At 44.8% G+C, this 13,999-nt stretch overlaps 1 protein-coding gene across 2 annotated transcripts in view; it reads left to right on the top strand.

Moving 5' to 3' along the window:
- Positions 1 to 13,736, top strand: part of GOLM1 (golgi membrane protein 1) — a 27,450-nt gene extending 13,714 nt beyond the window's left edge. The window contains exons 5-10 of one of the 2 annotated variants that reach the window (XM_006759488.2): positions 83 to 185; positions 3,887 to 4,016; positions 8,065 to 8,200; positions 8,884 to 9,153; positions 10,631 to 10,744; positions 13,317 to 13,736. In XM_006759488.2, coding sequence (XP_006759551.2) covers positions 83 to 185; positions 3,887 to 4,016; positions 8,065 to 8,200; positions 8,884 to 9,153; positions 10,631 to 10,744; positions 13,317 to 13,360 — 797 coding nt within the window. In that variant the 3' untranslated portion in view covers positions 13,361 to 13,736. The remainder of the gene's footprint in view (positions 1 to 82; positions 186 to 3,886; positions 4,017 to 8,064; positions 8,201 to 8,883; positions 9,154 to 10,630; positions 10,745 to 13,316) is intronic. The other variant, XM_015561158.1, reaches the window with a different exon arrangement.
- The last annotated feature ends 263 nt before the right edge of the window (positions 13,737 to 13,999 follow it).

The raw sequence follows: 13,999 nt of genomic DNA, 5'->3' as shown, positions 1-13,999 counted from the left end.
GGGGGGGTGGAGGGGGGCGTGTGCTCACCTCTCCCCTTCCCGTCCTGTGGGCCTGTGTGACTCCGTCCTCCCCGTGGCTCAGACCAGCTGAAGGCCCTGCAGAGGAACTACGGCAGGCTGCAGCAGGATGTCCTCCAGTTTCAGAAGAACCAGACCAACCTGGAGCGGAAGTTCTCCTACGACCTGTAAGTGTGTCCCGGCACCAAGTGCGTGCACTCGGGCGGCCGAGCTCCAGGCCTCGGGCAGCGGACGGGCCGGCTAGTCGCCACTCGCCCTCCCTTTTAGGGAGAAGATGGAGAAGGTCCCGTCCCCTCCAGGAGTCAGGCCCTCAGAAATAATGCATTTTATGTTTTAAGTGTTAGCAGTGCTTCAGAAAGGCATGGGCAAGTGTTAGCCAGTGGCTCGTAATACAAGGTAAATAAGAGGGCAGTTCTCCGTAGCAGGAAATGACTTGCTCAGCCTGCTTTAAGCCGTAACGTAACCTCACGCTCTGCGGAGCACAGGTGACCTGGCTAAGTCGGTACATCCAAAGCCTTTAAGCGTGTGTTCCAGAAGTGCTCAGATGTGACCTGCGTCCACCTCCCAGATTAAGGGGCAGGTAGGTCTCTGAAAGGACTCTGGCCATCTGCGTGGTGACCAGCGATGTACCAGAACAAGTCTCCGCACACCGATTGTCTTGGTGTAGGGATTCTGATGTCTTCCAAGCTATTGTCCACCGTGACATCTTCCTGATCACTTTATTTATTTATTTTTTAAATATATTTTATTGATTTTTTACAGAGAGGAAGGGAGAGAGAGATAGAGAGTTGGAAACCTCGATGAGAAAGAAACATCGATCAGCTGCCTCCTGCACATCTACCGGGGAAGTGCCCGCAACCAAGGAACATGCCCTTGACCGGAACCGAACCCGGGACCTTTCAGTCTGCAGGCTGACGCTCTATCCACTGAGCCAAACCGGTTTCGGCTCCTGATCACTTTAAAACCAAGTACAGCCCAAACTAGGAGCCCCCCAGTACATAAACAGGCAAAGGGCATGGGTAGTCAAGGCAAAGGAAACATAGTAAGAAAACATGCATAGATGGAACCTTGTTCAGCTCGGCCAGGGGTTCTCAGTGGGTGGCATTGTGCCCAAGGAGACTTTTGGTGGGCATTTTTGATTGTCACAACTCAGAAGAGGGGCTACTGGCATCTAGTGGGTAGAGAACAGGGACACAGCTAAACATCCTGCAAAGATGGGTTTCCTCCCACAATGAGGTTTTTCCTGCCCCCAAATAGCACAGATGCCGAGTTGAGAAACCCTGAGCTAGGCTGGTAATCAAAATTTCCAGACAAACATGAAGGGCCCCAGTCTTACTATTACTCATCCTTGAAAGACACCTTAATGCACATGTTTCCCGTCCATTGACTGAAATACAGTAAGCCATTAATGGCTTGGATATATTTGACCTAGAAAGTTTTAGCTGGACATCAGCCAGGGCCCAGTGACAGGAAGGGCAGCTCTGCCTCCCAGACAGGAGCATTCAGACAAGCAGTGAGCGGAATGTTCTAACCCGGGTTGGCCATGTGTGTGGGACGCACTGTTTTTCTCTTAGGAGGAGGATAGATGGAAAACTCGGGCTGAGCACATCTGTTTCATTAGTTGTGTCCAGAGCCCTGAGGCAGATACAAGATGATTCCCAGGGATGATGCTCCTTGAATGTTGAAAGCTGGAAAGAGTTAGTTGCTTCTAACTGTCTTTGGATTAGAGACCCTTTGTGAGGATCTGATAAAAGATAGGAACACCTTGTTAGCCAGTTTACGAATGGACATGTACACAGCGCAGTGCATCAAGGTCCCACAAACTGAATGCGCAACTTTGTGTATATGTCCATTTATAAATGTGCCCATCGTCCATTAGAACACCCTCTCTGGCCTCAGCATTTTACAGAAGGCCATGCTGAGAATGCAGAAGCTGAGGAAAGGCCAGGAAACCTTCAAATACCAGAGTGAGCATTCATCCCCACTTCTTACTCCTGCCCTGTGGCAGACATCACTGAGCGATCACTGTACTTGATCCAAACACAGCCTTGCATGTCCTCCCCAGAGCCCCTAGAGTTGGTGTATGGGATGAACTGCCTGTGCTCTCCTCTCCATGCCATGAGGAAGTGGGCTGATGGAATGTCATCAGTAACACTCTGAGTCAGCACCCTGGATCCTCAGCATCTGCCTTGATAGGTCCCTGTACTGAGCACATTCTGTTCATGGTCCTCTGACCATCGGTTGCACCGTTTAGGATGATCTCTGGCGGCCCAGTCTTGTAGGTCTCTCCATTTGAGCTCCCGTTAATGCCTGAGCATGCACCATGAAGGTGTAAGGAAAGCCACCCCGCGGCCTCCAGGAAGGAACACTGTCCCGATCTGTGGGACCTGCACGTGAGCTTGGTTCTGCGGTTGCTCCTCTTGTTGCTGTTGAGTGGGGACGTGGAAGCTGACCTTAATCCGCAGGGCTGAGACGCACAGGCTCTTTTCTTTGTACTTGGCGTTGGCAGGGCTGAGAGCAGGCGCAAACAGTAGTTCCTTTTGTAGGTTTAAAGGTCCAGCAGTGGCCCTGCACCTGCTCCTGTGCTAATCCTGGGCTTCTGTGACGTTGTTGGATCACAATGAATTGGACACCTCTGGTTCTTTCCGTATACAGATGTCTTTTTGTTTGCTGTGCTGAGCTACGGGGCACTATACCGCCCTCGGCTCGCATGTGTGTGAGAATTTTATACAAGCGAATTTTCTCCAAGTCTTCTCTTGATCTGTAAGCTGTGCCAGGTTAGGATCTCTGTCTTTCATTATTTTAAAGTACCTGGTGGCCCTCTGTGTGCGTGGCTGAGATCCAGTAAGTCCTGTGAACTGACGAGTACAGCACCAGAGTTAGGGGTCGCGTGCACTTGGCCTGGCTCTGAAGTGGGTGTGGCTCGGAAGAGGCCGCCGTGGGGCAGTGGGAGCCTCGCAGTCAGGAAACCACAGTCTGGCTTCTGATTTCAGCCTTGCCTCTCTTCCTCTCTGCAACCCTGGATGGTGTCAGTCAGGTCGCCTCTTAGCTTCCTCATTTGTCCAAGTGGGTCATTCTCTCAATTACTTCATAACAGACACTTGAGTTCCAGGCACAAAGCTGAAGTGATACCTCAAAGTGTCTCTGCTGATTGGGAGCTCGGGCCGAATGAGATTCTGTGCTCCCTCCGCAGTTCCCTCACACCAGCTGGGTATCCTCCAGTTCAGTTCAGTCATTTCCATCTTTTAATATAAGTTTTGAATTTTGGACTTATTGCTAAGAGAGTAGAGTTCCCGTATATCTCATACCCAGTGTCCCCTGTTGTTAACACTTTACATTAGTGTGGCATTTTTGTCACCATGAACTAACCAATACATACATTACTGTTATTTTTTAAAATGTATTTTTATTGATTTCAGAGAGGAAGGGAGAGGAGGGAGAGAAGGATAGAAATATCAGTGATGAGAATCATAGATCAGCTGCCTCCTGCACACCCGCTACTGGATGTCGAACCACAACCCAGGCATGAGCCCTGACAGGGAATTGAACCGTGGCTTCCTGATTCACAGGTCAACGCTAGACCACTGAGCCATGCCGGCCAGGCCACAGATGATGTTTTAAAAATTGTTTTTTTCTAACCAGTAAAGTTTACCTGTTCTAGAACAAGGTGACATAGTCTTAGAAAGTTTCAGTCAACTACAGTCTTCTTGTCATTTAATAAGAGCACACATTGTCCTGCTTACGTGTTGTCTGTAGATGACGTGCCTGGGGCAGGGGAAAGTGTCTCCTGTGGACTTCAGTCACTGCAGGGACACACCTGGCGTACAGACACCCCTGTAGATGTTTGTCCTTTCCTTCTGTCCCAAAGGAGCCAGTGCATCAATCAGATGAAAGAGGTGAAGGAGCAGTGTGAGGAGCAGATAGAAGAAGTCACCAAAAAGGGGAACGAAGCTGTGGCTTCCAGAGACCTGAGTGAACACAAGGAACCAAGCCAGCAGGTAATTCTGGATTTCACTGCCAAGGATTTGCAGGTTTTCCTGCCGGTCTCCAGGCATTTTGTTCCTTTGTCTGCTGTCTGGTTTGCTCTGCTCTCTGCTCTCCCCAGTGGGTTTGCTTCCCTGAGATACCCGGCCTGGCCCTGGGGTGCTGAGTAGGCTGGCCTCCGGGCCCAGGCCCTGTGCCCTGTGCTCTGGGCTCTACCGGGATTACTTCATGGACAGCTCACAGCCACCTTGGGAGGGAGTTGCTGCTGTTTTCATGTTTTGAGGGTGTTGAGGCCCATGGTGATAGTTAAGTGCGATGGCCAAGGTCACACTTAACCTGGTTAGTGGTGGAGCCGATCAGAGCCCATGCCTCCAGGCTGTCTCCTGTGTAAAGCACATCCCATGAAATTGCTTCGGGGAGTTCTTCATTTTTGTTTTAAAATATGGCAGCTTTATTGAGATATCATTTATATACCATACAATTCACCCATATAATATTTGCAATTTTTTGGTTTTTGGTATATTCACAAAGTTGTGAAACCATCATTGCTATCAATTTTAAAACATTTTCATGACCAAAGGAACCCCATACTCATTAGCTCACCCCCCACTTACCCCAATCCTCCCCAGCCCTAGATAACCACCAGCCCATTTCCTGTCTCTCTAGAGTTGCCTGATCTGGACATTTCATATCAGTGAAATCATTATGTGGCCTTTTGTGTCTGACTTCTTTCCCTTAGCATAATGCATTCAAAGTCCATGTTGTAGCTTTATTTTTTTATGGCTGAATAATATTCCATTATATGACATACCACTTTTCTTTATTCATTTGTCCGTTGATAGTTATTTGGGTTATTTCCAATTTTTTTGGCTGTTATGAATACTGTGGCTATGAACATTCCTGTACATATTTTTGTATGGGCATAAGTTTTCATTTCTCTTAGGTATATACCGGGGAGTGGAACTGCTGGGTCATGGTAAATTAATGTATCGAGAAACTGCCAAACTATTTTTGGAAAGTTATATCATTTTACATTCTCACCAGCAGTTTACGAGGGTCCCAGTTTTTCCACATTCTTGTCAACTCTTGTTATGACCTACCTTTTACATTACAGCCATTCCAGTGGGTGCGGAGTGTTTTCTTGTTGTGGTTTGGATTTACACTTTCCTAATAACTAATGATGTTGAGCATCTTTTTCACGTGCTTATTGGCCATTTGTATATCTTCCTCAGAGAAAATGTTTATTAGCTCCTTTGTCATTTTTGAAAGTTATTTTTTATTGAGTTGTAAGAGTTTGTAATGAGTTCATACATATATACAGCTATTGGACATATGATTTGCAAATATTTTTTCTCATTCTGTGAGTTGTTTTTACTTGTTGGTGTTCATTGAAGCAAAAAGGTTTTACTTTTGATGAAATCGTGTTTATATATTTCTTGTGTTGCTTATTCTTTTGATGTCATATCTAAAAATATTTTGCCTAACCCAAGGTCAGGAAGATTTGCTCCTGTGTTTTCTTCTGAGAGTTGTATAGTTCTTCACATTTTGTTCTTACATTTAGTCCTGTGCTCCATCTTGAGTGAATTTAGTCTTTGTAGCTGCTGTGAGGATAGGGATCCAACTTCAGTGTTTTGCATTGTCTATCTATCCACTTGTCTCAGCACCACTTACTGAGAAAAAGAATCCTATTCTTCCCCACACTGAATTGTCTTGGCACCCTTGTCAAAAATCAGTTTGCTATAAACACGAGGGTTTACTTCTAGACTCTCACTTTTATTCCATTGTCTATCCTGTCAGTACCTCACACACAGTCTTGGTTACTGTAGCTTTATAGTAACCTCCAATGTTGTTGTTCTTTTTCAGGATTACTTTGGCTATTCTGTATCCATTGACTTTCACTATGAATTTTAGGATCAGTTTGTCAGTTTCTTTAACAAAGCCATGTGGGATTTTGAGAGGTTACATTGAATCTGTAGATCAGTTTGAGGTGTATTCCCCTCTTAGCGGCATGAAGTCTTCAATCAGATGTCTTAACATATTTAAGGGATGTCTTTCCACATATTTAAATCCTTTAGAAATCTCTTTCAGCAGTGTTTATGATTTTCAGAAGTCTTGCACTTTTTTTGTTCAATTTATTTCTAAGTATTTTTTGATGCTATTATAAATGGAATTATTTTCTTAATTTCATTTTCAAACTATCTTTTGCTGGTATATAGAAATACAATTCATTTTTATATTGATCTAACTTGATATTTTTTTGAATGATTTTTAGAGAGAGTGGGAGGGAAGGAAGAAGGGGGAAAGAAACACTGATTGATGTGAGAGAGACCCATTGATTGGTTGCCTCCTGCACGGGCCGGGGATCAAACCTGCAACCCAGGTATGTACCCCTGACTGGGAATCGAACCTGAGACCCTTTGGTGCACAGGCTGGTGCCCTAACCACCGAGCATACTGGCCAGGGCTACATTTACCATTTGCCTACCATAAGCACCTATAGACCAACTTTAAATAATCATTTTTTGTGAGCATTTTCAACTGAAACTATTCAAGAACACCCGAATTGTGAGTAATATGTTTATTTTTATAATATTCATTACAAATTGATTTTTTAAATTAAATTTAAAATATCATGGCGTGTGGGGATGGTTTCCATTTTAGATTGTGGCAGTTAACTCGTTGAGTTTTAAATGTTAAACTAACTTTGCATTCTCAAGATAAATTCCTTGGCTGTGGTATATAATTCTTTTGTGTGTTGTTGAATATGACTTGCTAATATTTTGTTGATGATTTTGGTGCCTATATAAGGAATATTGGTCTATAGTTTTATTTTTTTGTAATACCTTTGACTGGCTTTGGTATCAGGGTAATACTGGCTATAAAATGACTTGGGGGGTATTCCTTCCTCTTGTTTTTTGGAAGAGTTTGTGAAGATTTGGTATTCTTTAAATGCTTGGTAGAATTTACTAATGAAGCCATTTTAGGCCTGGGCTTTTGTTTGGGGGGTGGGGTTAGAGGGGTGTAATTTTTAAGTTACTAATTCAATCTCTTGTTATAAGTCTACTCAGATGTTCTACTTCTTGAGTCAGTTTTGGTAGTTTGTCTTTCTAGGAATGTGTCTATTTCATCTAAATTATCAATCTTGTTGATAAACAGTTCTTCATAGTATTTCCTTATAAATAATACTTTTTATTTGTGTATGGTTAGTATTGTTATACCCTTTCATTTTTTTATTTTAGTAATTTGAGCCTACTCTTTTTCACCTCAGTTAATCTGGCTAGAGGTTTGTCAATTTTTTTCATATTTTCAAGAACTTGATTTCATTGATTTTTCTCTATTTTTCTATTTCTTATTTCATGAATTCCTTCTCTAATCTTTATGATCTTTCCTTAAGTAGGCTCAGTTTGCTCCTGTTGCGTCATTATCTTCATGAAAGATTATGTTACTGACTTTTGAGATCTTTCTTTTTCTTAATGTAGGCCTATACATTCCTTCTAAGCACTGCTTTAGCTGCCTCCCATAAGTTTGGTATGTTGTGTGTTTTTTCTGTTTTAATTTTTCTCAACACTTTTTCATTGGACTTGTGATTTCTTTGATCCATTGGTTATTTGTGAATTTCTCAAATTTCATTCTGCTATGATGAACAATTTCATTCCACTGTGGTTGGAAAACATAGTTTGCGTGATTTCAGTCATTTTAGATTGGTTGTGGCTCATTTTGTGGCCTAGCCTCTGTCTGTCCTGGTGAATATTCAGTGTACACTTGAGAAGAATGTATGTTTTGTTCTGGTTGGGCTGAGTGTTCTATTGATGTCCTGTCTACTTTCTTTTTCCTTATTGATCTTCTGCCCACTTGTCCATCCACTATTTTAGTTTTTCATCCATTATTGAAAGTACTTTCGGGGAGATCTTGACTCGGCCTCGGATGTTCTGATTTCTGCCAGGTGAAGGGGCACGATCGGGGTAGATGATGGCATTTCTCAGGGTCTCAGTGTTCGCTCAGGGTTGTTATAAGGTTGCTAGTGACAGAGCCCTACCATGGCTGTCCTGTGCTCCTGTTTCAGCTCCGAACTCCCAGTGAGCCTCAGCCCCCGGCAGAGGTGCCACAAACGAAAGGGAATGTGCCCGGTAACGGTGAACCCCAGACGCCAGTCCCCAGTTCTGAGGCGGCTTTGGATTTGAGGAGAGAGGGTGAGAAAGGTAAGTGAAGCTTGGTAGTTAGTTACATTTTTAAACTCCCGCCAGAGCCCCATTCAAATAAAAGTCAGTGTGGATTTCAAGCCCTGCACTCACACACATACTCGGAGGGCAGAGTGTGCTGCTGGAGGCGTCAGCGAGCTCGATAGTGGGGCTGCAGGTGGCAGGTGTCTCTGGGCACCTGGAACTGGGGCCGCAGGGTTTCTCTGTCTTGCTGGTCTCATCCCTGTAAAGTAAGTGCCTGTTCTGTGTGCAGAAGGGCCTAGGCTGTGCCTTTATTCAGGACAGGGTGGGGCTGGGGGATCACAGGTGGTAGCTGAGTCCTAGGCACCTGTCAGTGGCTCCCAAGTACTTGTCTCCAACATACAGTGGTCAGATGATCCCAGCAGTGCACCATCCCCCACCTGTAGGTTGTCACTGTAAACAAGGTAACTTAGTCCAGATTTTTTTTTTTCTAAACTACTTTTCCCTTTCTCCTGGTTCTGAAGATGAACGGCAGGCCCCAGTTCTGACAGGACTGGAGCCTTCTGCTGAGGTCACTAAGCATATGACCCAGCTGCCCCACCTGTCCTCAGCACCCCCACCCACAGTCCTTGGGAGGGCTCTGGGAATCGCGTGGTACGAGGGTTTTGTTTTAATGAAGTTAAATGGCAGGGGGCTTACAGCTAACATTGTTCTATGCACAGAGGAAACCAATGACATTCAGGTCATCAGCGAGGAGGCGCTTCGGAGGGACAGCCAGGCGCTGCCACGGGAGCCAGACCACGAGCAGGCTGTGGAAGCAGACAGACATGTGGGCGGAAGAGACACGGGAGATGTTAGAGACCCCGGCCAAACCCCACAGGTGCCAGCCACCCTGCTGATGAGCCAGGAAAATCAGGAGGTGGAGGAGCCTGAGCGGGACCAGCTTGTGGTCCGGGATGGGCAGGAGGAGGAGCAGGATGCTGACGAGGAAGGTGGGTGAGAGGCTCTGTGGGCTGCCCATTGACATGGGAAGGGTCCCCCTGAAGTTTACCAAACAGCAGCCCATGATCTGGCGGTTCGTTTTGCCTATTCAGTATCGTTACCAAGTAGGAGGCAGGAGGGAAGAGCAGTACACTCCCTGGTACCTGGAATTTTCAGAAATAATATTCACAGGGAGCGAGGGGGCTTTTCAGGTGGGAGACCTTAATGGTGTTTAAGCATCCGGTAAAAGGCCTCCCGTGTGTGTGTGGGGGTTGGGGGGATAGACAGCGGAAGAGAAGGGAGGAGGGAAGGAAGTTAGTTTGCCAATAAGGGACACATGAATCTCACCTTTCTGGTTTTGGTTTCTTAAAGATGTGAAAAATTCCAATCCCAGCTGCCAGGAGCACTTAAATAGAAGGCACCTGTGCTCTGGGAGTGACCAAGGAACAGAAGTTGGGGAATGTGCTTATTACAGAAGTTATCCTGAGTCCATTTAAATCTAATTTTCACTCAAGTTTCTCTTTCTGAAGAATGTGTTCTCACAAGTTCTCCATTCAAGAATTGAAGCAATAAAACTCAGGTGGCTGATTCAGTCAGTGGCTGTCCACTAGCCGCTGGACCATTGAGCAGCTGGTCACAACGTGTAACGGCCACCAGGGGGCGCGCTACTGCAGGGCATGAGGATGCACTTCCTTTCAAGTGCACTGGTGATGATCTACTTAGGGGAATGAAGCTACAGGGCACACTGGCCTGTGCTTCATGTTCACATCAGGCAGCAAGTGCAGAGAAATATAACTAGAACTGACTTTTCCAGGTGTGCTTAAAAATTTACTTACCTATATACATATATGCCATGTTTAGGTTAAATTCTGTGACTATGTCTGTGGAATGCATTGTGTCCTGATCTTCCTTTCCAGGGATGGATGTAGTGATGAATGATGGAATTCTGTAGGTCTGATGGGAAATTTTATCCTTTGGCTCACAGCAGCCACTCGTTTCCTCCTTTTGGAGCAATGAGCTACTCTAAGGAGATGTCATTATTTATATAATAAAAGCATAATATGCTAATTAGACCGGGCAGCTGAATGACCTTCTGGACGAAGCCAGGGCTTTGAGGGCCAAGGGTCTTGCACAAATTTCGTGCATCGGGCCTCTAGTTAATTAGAAACCTGTTGTTTCCAAAAACAGTGGAAACAACCTTGAGTTGATCGTCTCTTTAAAAAACTGGGATTTGGGTTCAGCTAGGTAGGTAGTTCCCCCATTTTATATAGACTCAGAGTCAAAGTGCAATACATGAATAGAGAACTCCTACACGGTATGTGTACTGGCAGCGAATACATGAGTCCCTGTCAGTTCTGAGATGTGGCAAAAAGATCTGTCGGTGAAACCATGGTTGGAAGAAGAACCCAGTGTCTGGGCTGTGTTGTGTCAGTGGCACCAAGAGAAATGACGGAGTTTCTGTTTTATGTGTTGTCTGTGCTGTTTCAGGGAGAAACGAGCAAAAAGTGGGAGGAGATGATGACTACAACATGGATGAAAATGAGGCAGAATCTGAAACAGACAAGCAGGCAGCCCTTGCAGGGAATGACAGGAACGTGAATGGTAATGACTGTGGGGGGGTCGCCTCGTTCTCGGCGCAGTTGTGACGCTCTACTCTGTGGTCCTTCACCACGGAGGTGGCTGTACCGCGATTCCCAGCAGTAGCATAAGTGATCCGTCGCTGAAGACTTTTCTTCAGGAGCCTTCGCATTAGGGGCCAGGAGAGAGGTGCAGGGCTGAGGAGCGTGTCCATGGGGCTCCAGCCCTCGGGAGGCAGCTGGAGGATGGGTCTTCAGCGACACTTAGGGATTTCCCAACAAAACGGCCAGGTCACCGCTGATTACTCTGAAGCACCAGCCAAAAAGCCCTGTTACAGTGCACAGCGCTTTCAGGCAGCTTTTTATAGTAGCGTTTTGTAATGTTACGAATTTGAATTTTTGGAGAGTGCAGTCCAGTGGGATGGATCAGGTCTGGGTGTGTCCGTTTTGCTGTGATTGGATTCAGGTTGGGCGTTTCTGCAGCTGCTTTGCGTTCCTCTTGCCCCACACCAGGAGGCACGGATGGCAGGCTGGCGGCTTGGTGAAGGCAGTGCGCACCAGGTCTCTCCCTTGCCAAAGTCCACTTTCCATAGAACTAATATGTCATCTAGAATGGGACCCCTTTTTCCATTTTTGAGATAGAATTGACATACAACACTGTGTTTAGGTTGTACAGCCTAATGAGTTGACATGTATATCATGGAATGATTACTACAGTAAGTTTAATTCACATCCATCGTCTCAGGGATACAAAGTATATTTTTTTCCTTGTGATGAGAATCTTTAGGATCCACGCTCTTAACAACTTTCATATGTATCATAAGGCACTGTTAAGCACTTCCATCATATTGTACATTCCATCCCCATGGGGCAGGGGTCCTTTGCAATGGTTTGGCTTTACCATCCATTGGAACCCCTTGCCTAATGGTGACTTTTCTGATGCTGTCACCTTCACAGGTATTAGCTGTCATGGTTTTTTTTTTTTAATTTTTAAAATTGATTTAGAGAGGAATGGAGAGAAACATTGATGTCAGAGAGAAATATCAATTGGTTGCCTCCTCCACATGCTTCAGCTGGGGATCGAACCCACAACCTAGGTATGTGCCCTGACTGGGAATTGAACCTTTTGGTGTACATGACGATGCTCTAACCACCTGAACCACCCAGCCAGGACTAGCTGCCATTCTTTAGGGACCTCCCTACCCCAACACAAACTCATACACTCACACATATTGATTGGGTTTAGTATCATTATGAACTTATGATTTTCTTTTAAATTTTTATTTTTTCAGATTCTTGGTGTTTTAATTCTGTTTTTAAGACTCTTTATATGCTGGAGACATTGCTCCTTATCTGTGAAGTTGCAGATACCTTCTCCCAGTTTGTCTTGATTTTGCCTCTGGTGTATTTTTGCCATGCACAAGTTTCTACAATTTTTCTTTTATTGCCTCTGGGAGTTGGAAGGAATTTACCTGTGTTTTTATTTAGTAGGCTTACAAAATTTTCCTGTTAGGAAGTAAAACAGATTCAGAAAAACCACATAAAACAAAGGAGTTTTTAGAAGATGAACACCTTGTAACCACCCTGTGGCCTGTCCTCTAGAAGCCCCTCCCTATGCCCTGCCCCAGGCCCAGCACCTTCCCTCCCTGTAGTAGCAACCCCTCTCCTGACCCATCTAGTAGGCATTTTCTTATATTTCTTTGTGGGTTTATCACTTAGGTGGGCATCCCTGGACACCATAGGTTAGCCTTGCCTATTTTCCTAAATTTAATGTTCTTTAACCAGTAAGTCCCTGGGGCTCCTTCCCCTTTTCTCCTTTGTAGTCTGTTAAAGAGCCAAAGCCAGCTGACTTGGAGTTTTCCGCAGTCTGGACAGTGCAGTTTACTATGTTGTTCTTTTTACCTCCTGCAAATCAGTCTTGCTAAGACTCAGGTTCTGGTCAAGCCTTTGGTAAGATGACAGTGTTATGTTCTTTCACCAGGAGGAACGTAATGTCTGGTGTCTCTCTTTTTGTGATACAAGCAGCAATTGATGCTTAGTGCCTTTATTAATTCACTGGGGTTCTTCTAAGTCAGCTGTTTCTGTGGAGTAGTTGTAAATCAGGTATGGGTCTTAGGTCTTATTTGTGACATGTCTTTTGATGTTGTCCATGTGTTCCAAGGACAAAGTAAGGAAGATGGAAGCCACAGTCCATTCCCACTCTGAAAGGGGAGAGCTTTGGAGTGGCGAGAGCTGACCAAAGCTGCCAGTGGCTCTTAGGAGGCATGTGCTTCCTGTTGCAGGTGCACTGACAGAGGTGTTCATGAGGATTGTGACGGCATCAAAATTCTTCTGAGAGTACATTTTATAGGACATGGGACATAATTTCACCATTTCAAATATGGATTTTTCAGATGTTTGAGCTTCGTTTCATGGCACCTGTTGGCCAAACAAGTGGTCTCGTTTGCTATCTTGTCCTACGACTGCAATTCCCCATTGCAGTGTTGCTATGAGTCTTTATGACAGTTTCTAAATATTTATGTCAATGGGACCTGCCGGGCTGGTTTCTCAAAACATTTAATACTAGAATATTATGGTGTGTTTTTTTCCCTTTTTAGTTCTTAATGCAGAAAATCAGAAAAGAGACGATAAGTTTACTTGATCAGCATGAAAAGAAGAAACCCACAATCAAACTGGAATCACTTCATTTCATGTCAGGACTGAACAGCGATAACTACAAAATATTCGCAAGGGATTGAATACTGTGAAATTTACTAAGTAACATATAGACCTAAAGATGATTATTGTGGAATTTTAGTATGTCACTGGGGGTTACTTTTGAAGCATCTATATTAAAGATGTTAACATGTGTCGGCTAATAGGTATTTCATGAGAAGATCAACACCAAAAATAGAACCCAACTTCTCCAGGATAGCAACAGTGGCACTTATCATCCTGGGTCTACCTGTGTTTAAAATAAAATCCACAGGAAGAGTCCATCTTCTGGTGCGAAGGCGAGGCCTGCTGCACGTAAAAAACAGCAACCCCACCTCTTCTCGGTTCCTTCTGGAGTTATTCTCTTCTCCAAATGTGGTGGCAAGTGAGGGCACCAGCCTGTCATTTCTGTTCTCCCTGGTCAGCACTGGATTACGGGTTTCTGCTCTCCTGTGCTCATTCCTGGTTCTGACACTCAGAGGCCTGGAGCACTGACTACTAACACTACTGACAGCATTGTAAACACATTTAAACAACAAGGTGTTTGTGGGAGAATTTTTAACGACCACTTGTATAATAGCCCTTG

This window comes from Myotis davidii, unplaced genomic scaffold (genome assembly GCF_000327345.1).
Source record: "Myotis davidii unplaced genomic scaffold, ASM32734v1 scaffold556, whole genome shotgun sequence".
NCBI lineage: Eukaryota > Metazoa > Chordata > Mammalia > Chiroptera > Vespertilionidae > Myotis > Myotis davidii.
Note: the sequence above shows the minus strand (reverse complement) of the source record. Positions and strands in the feature narration are given on the sequence as shown.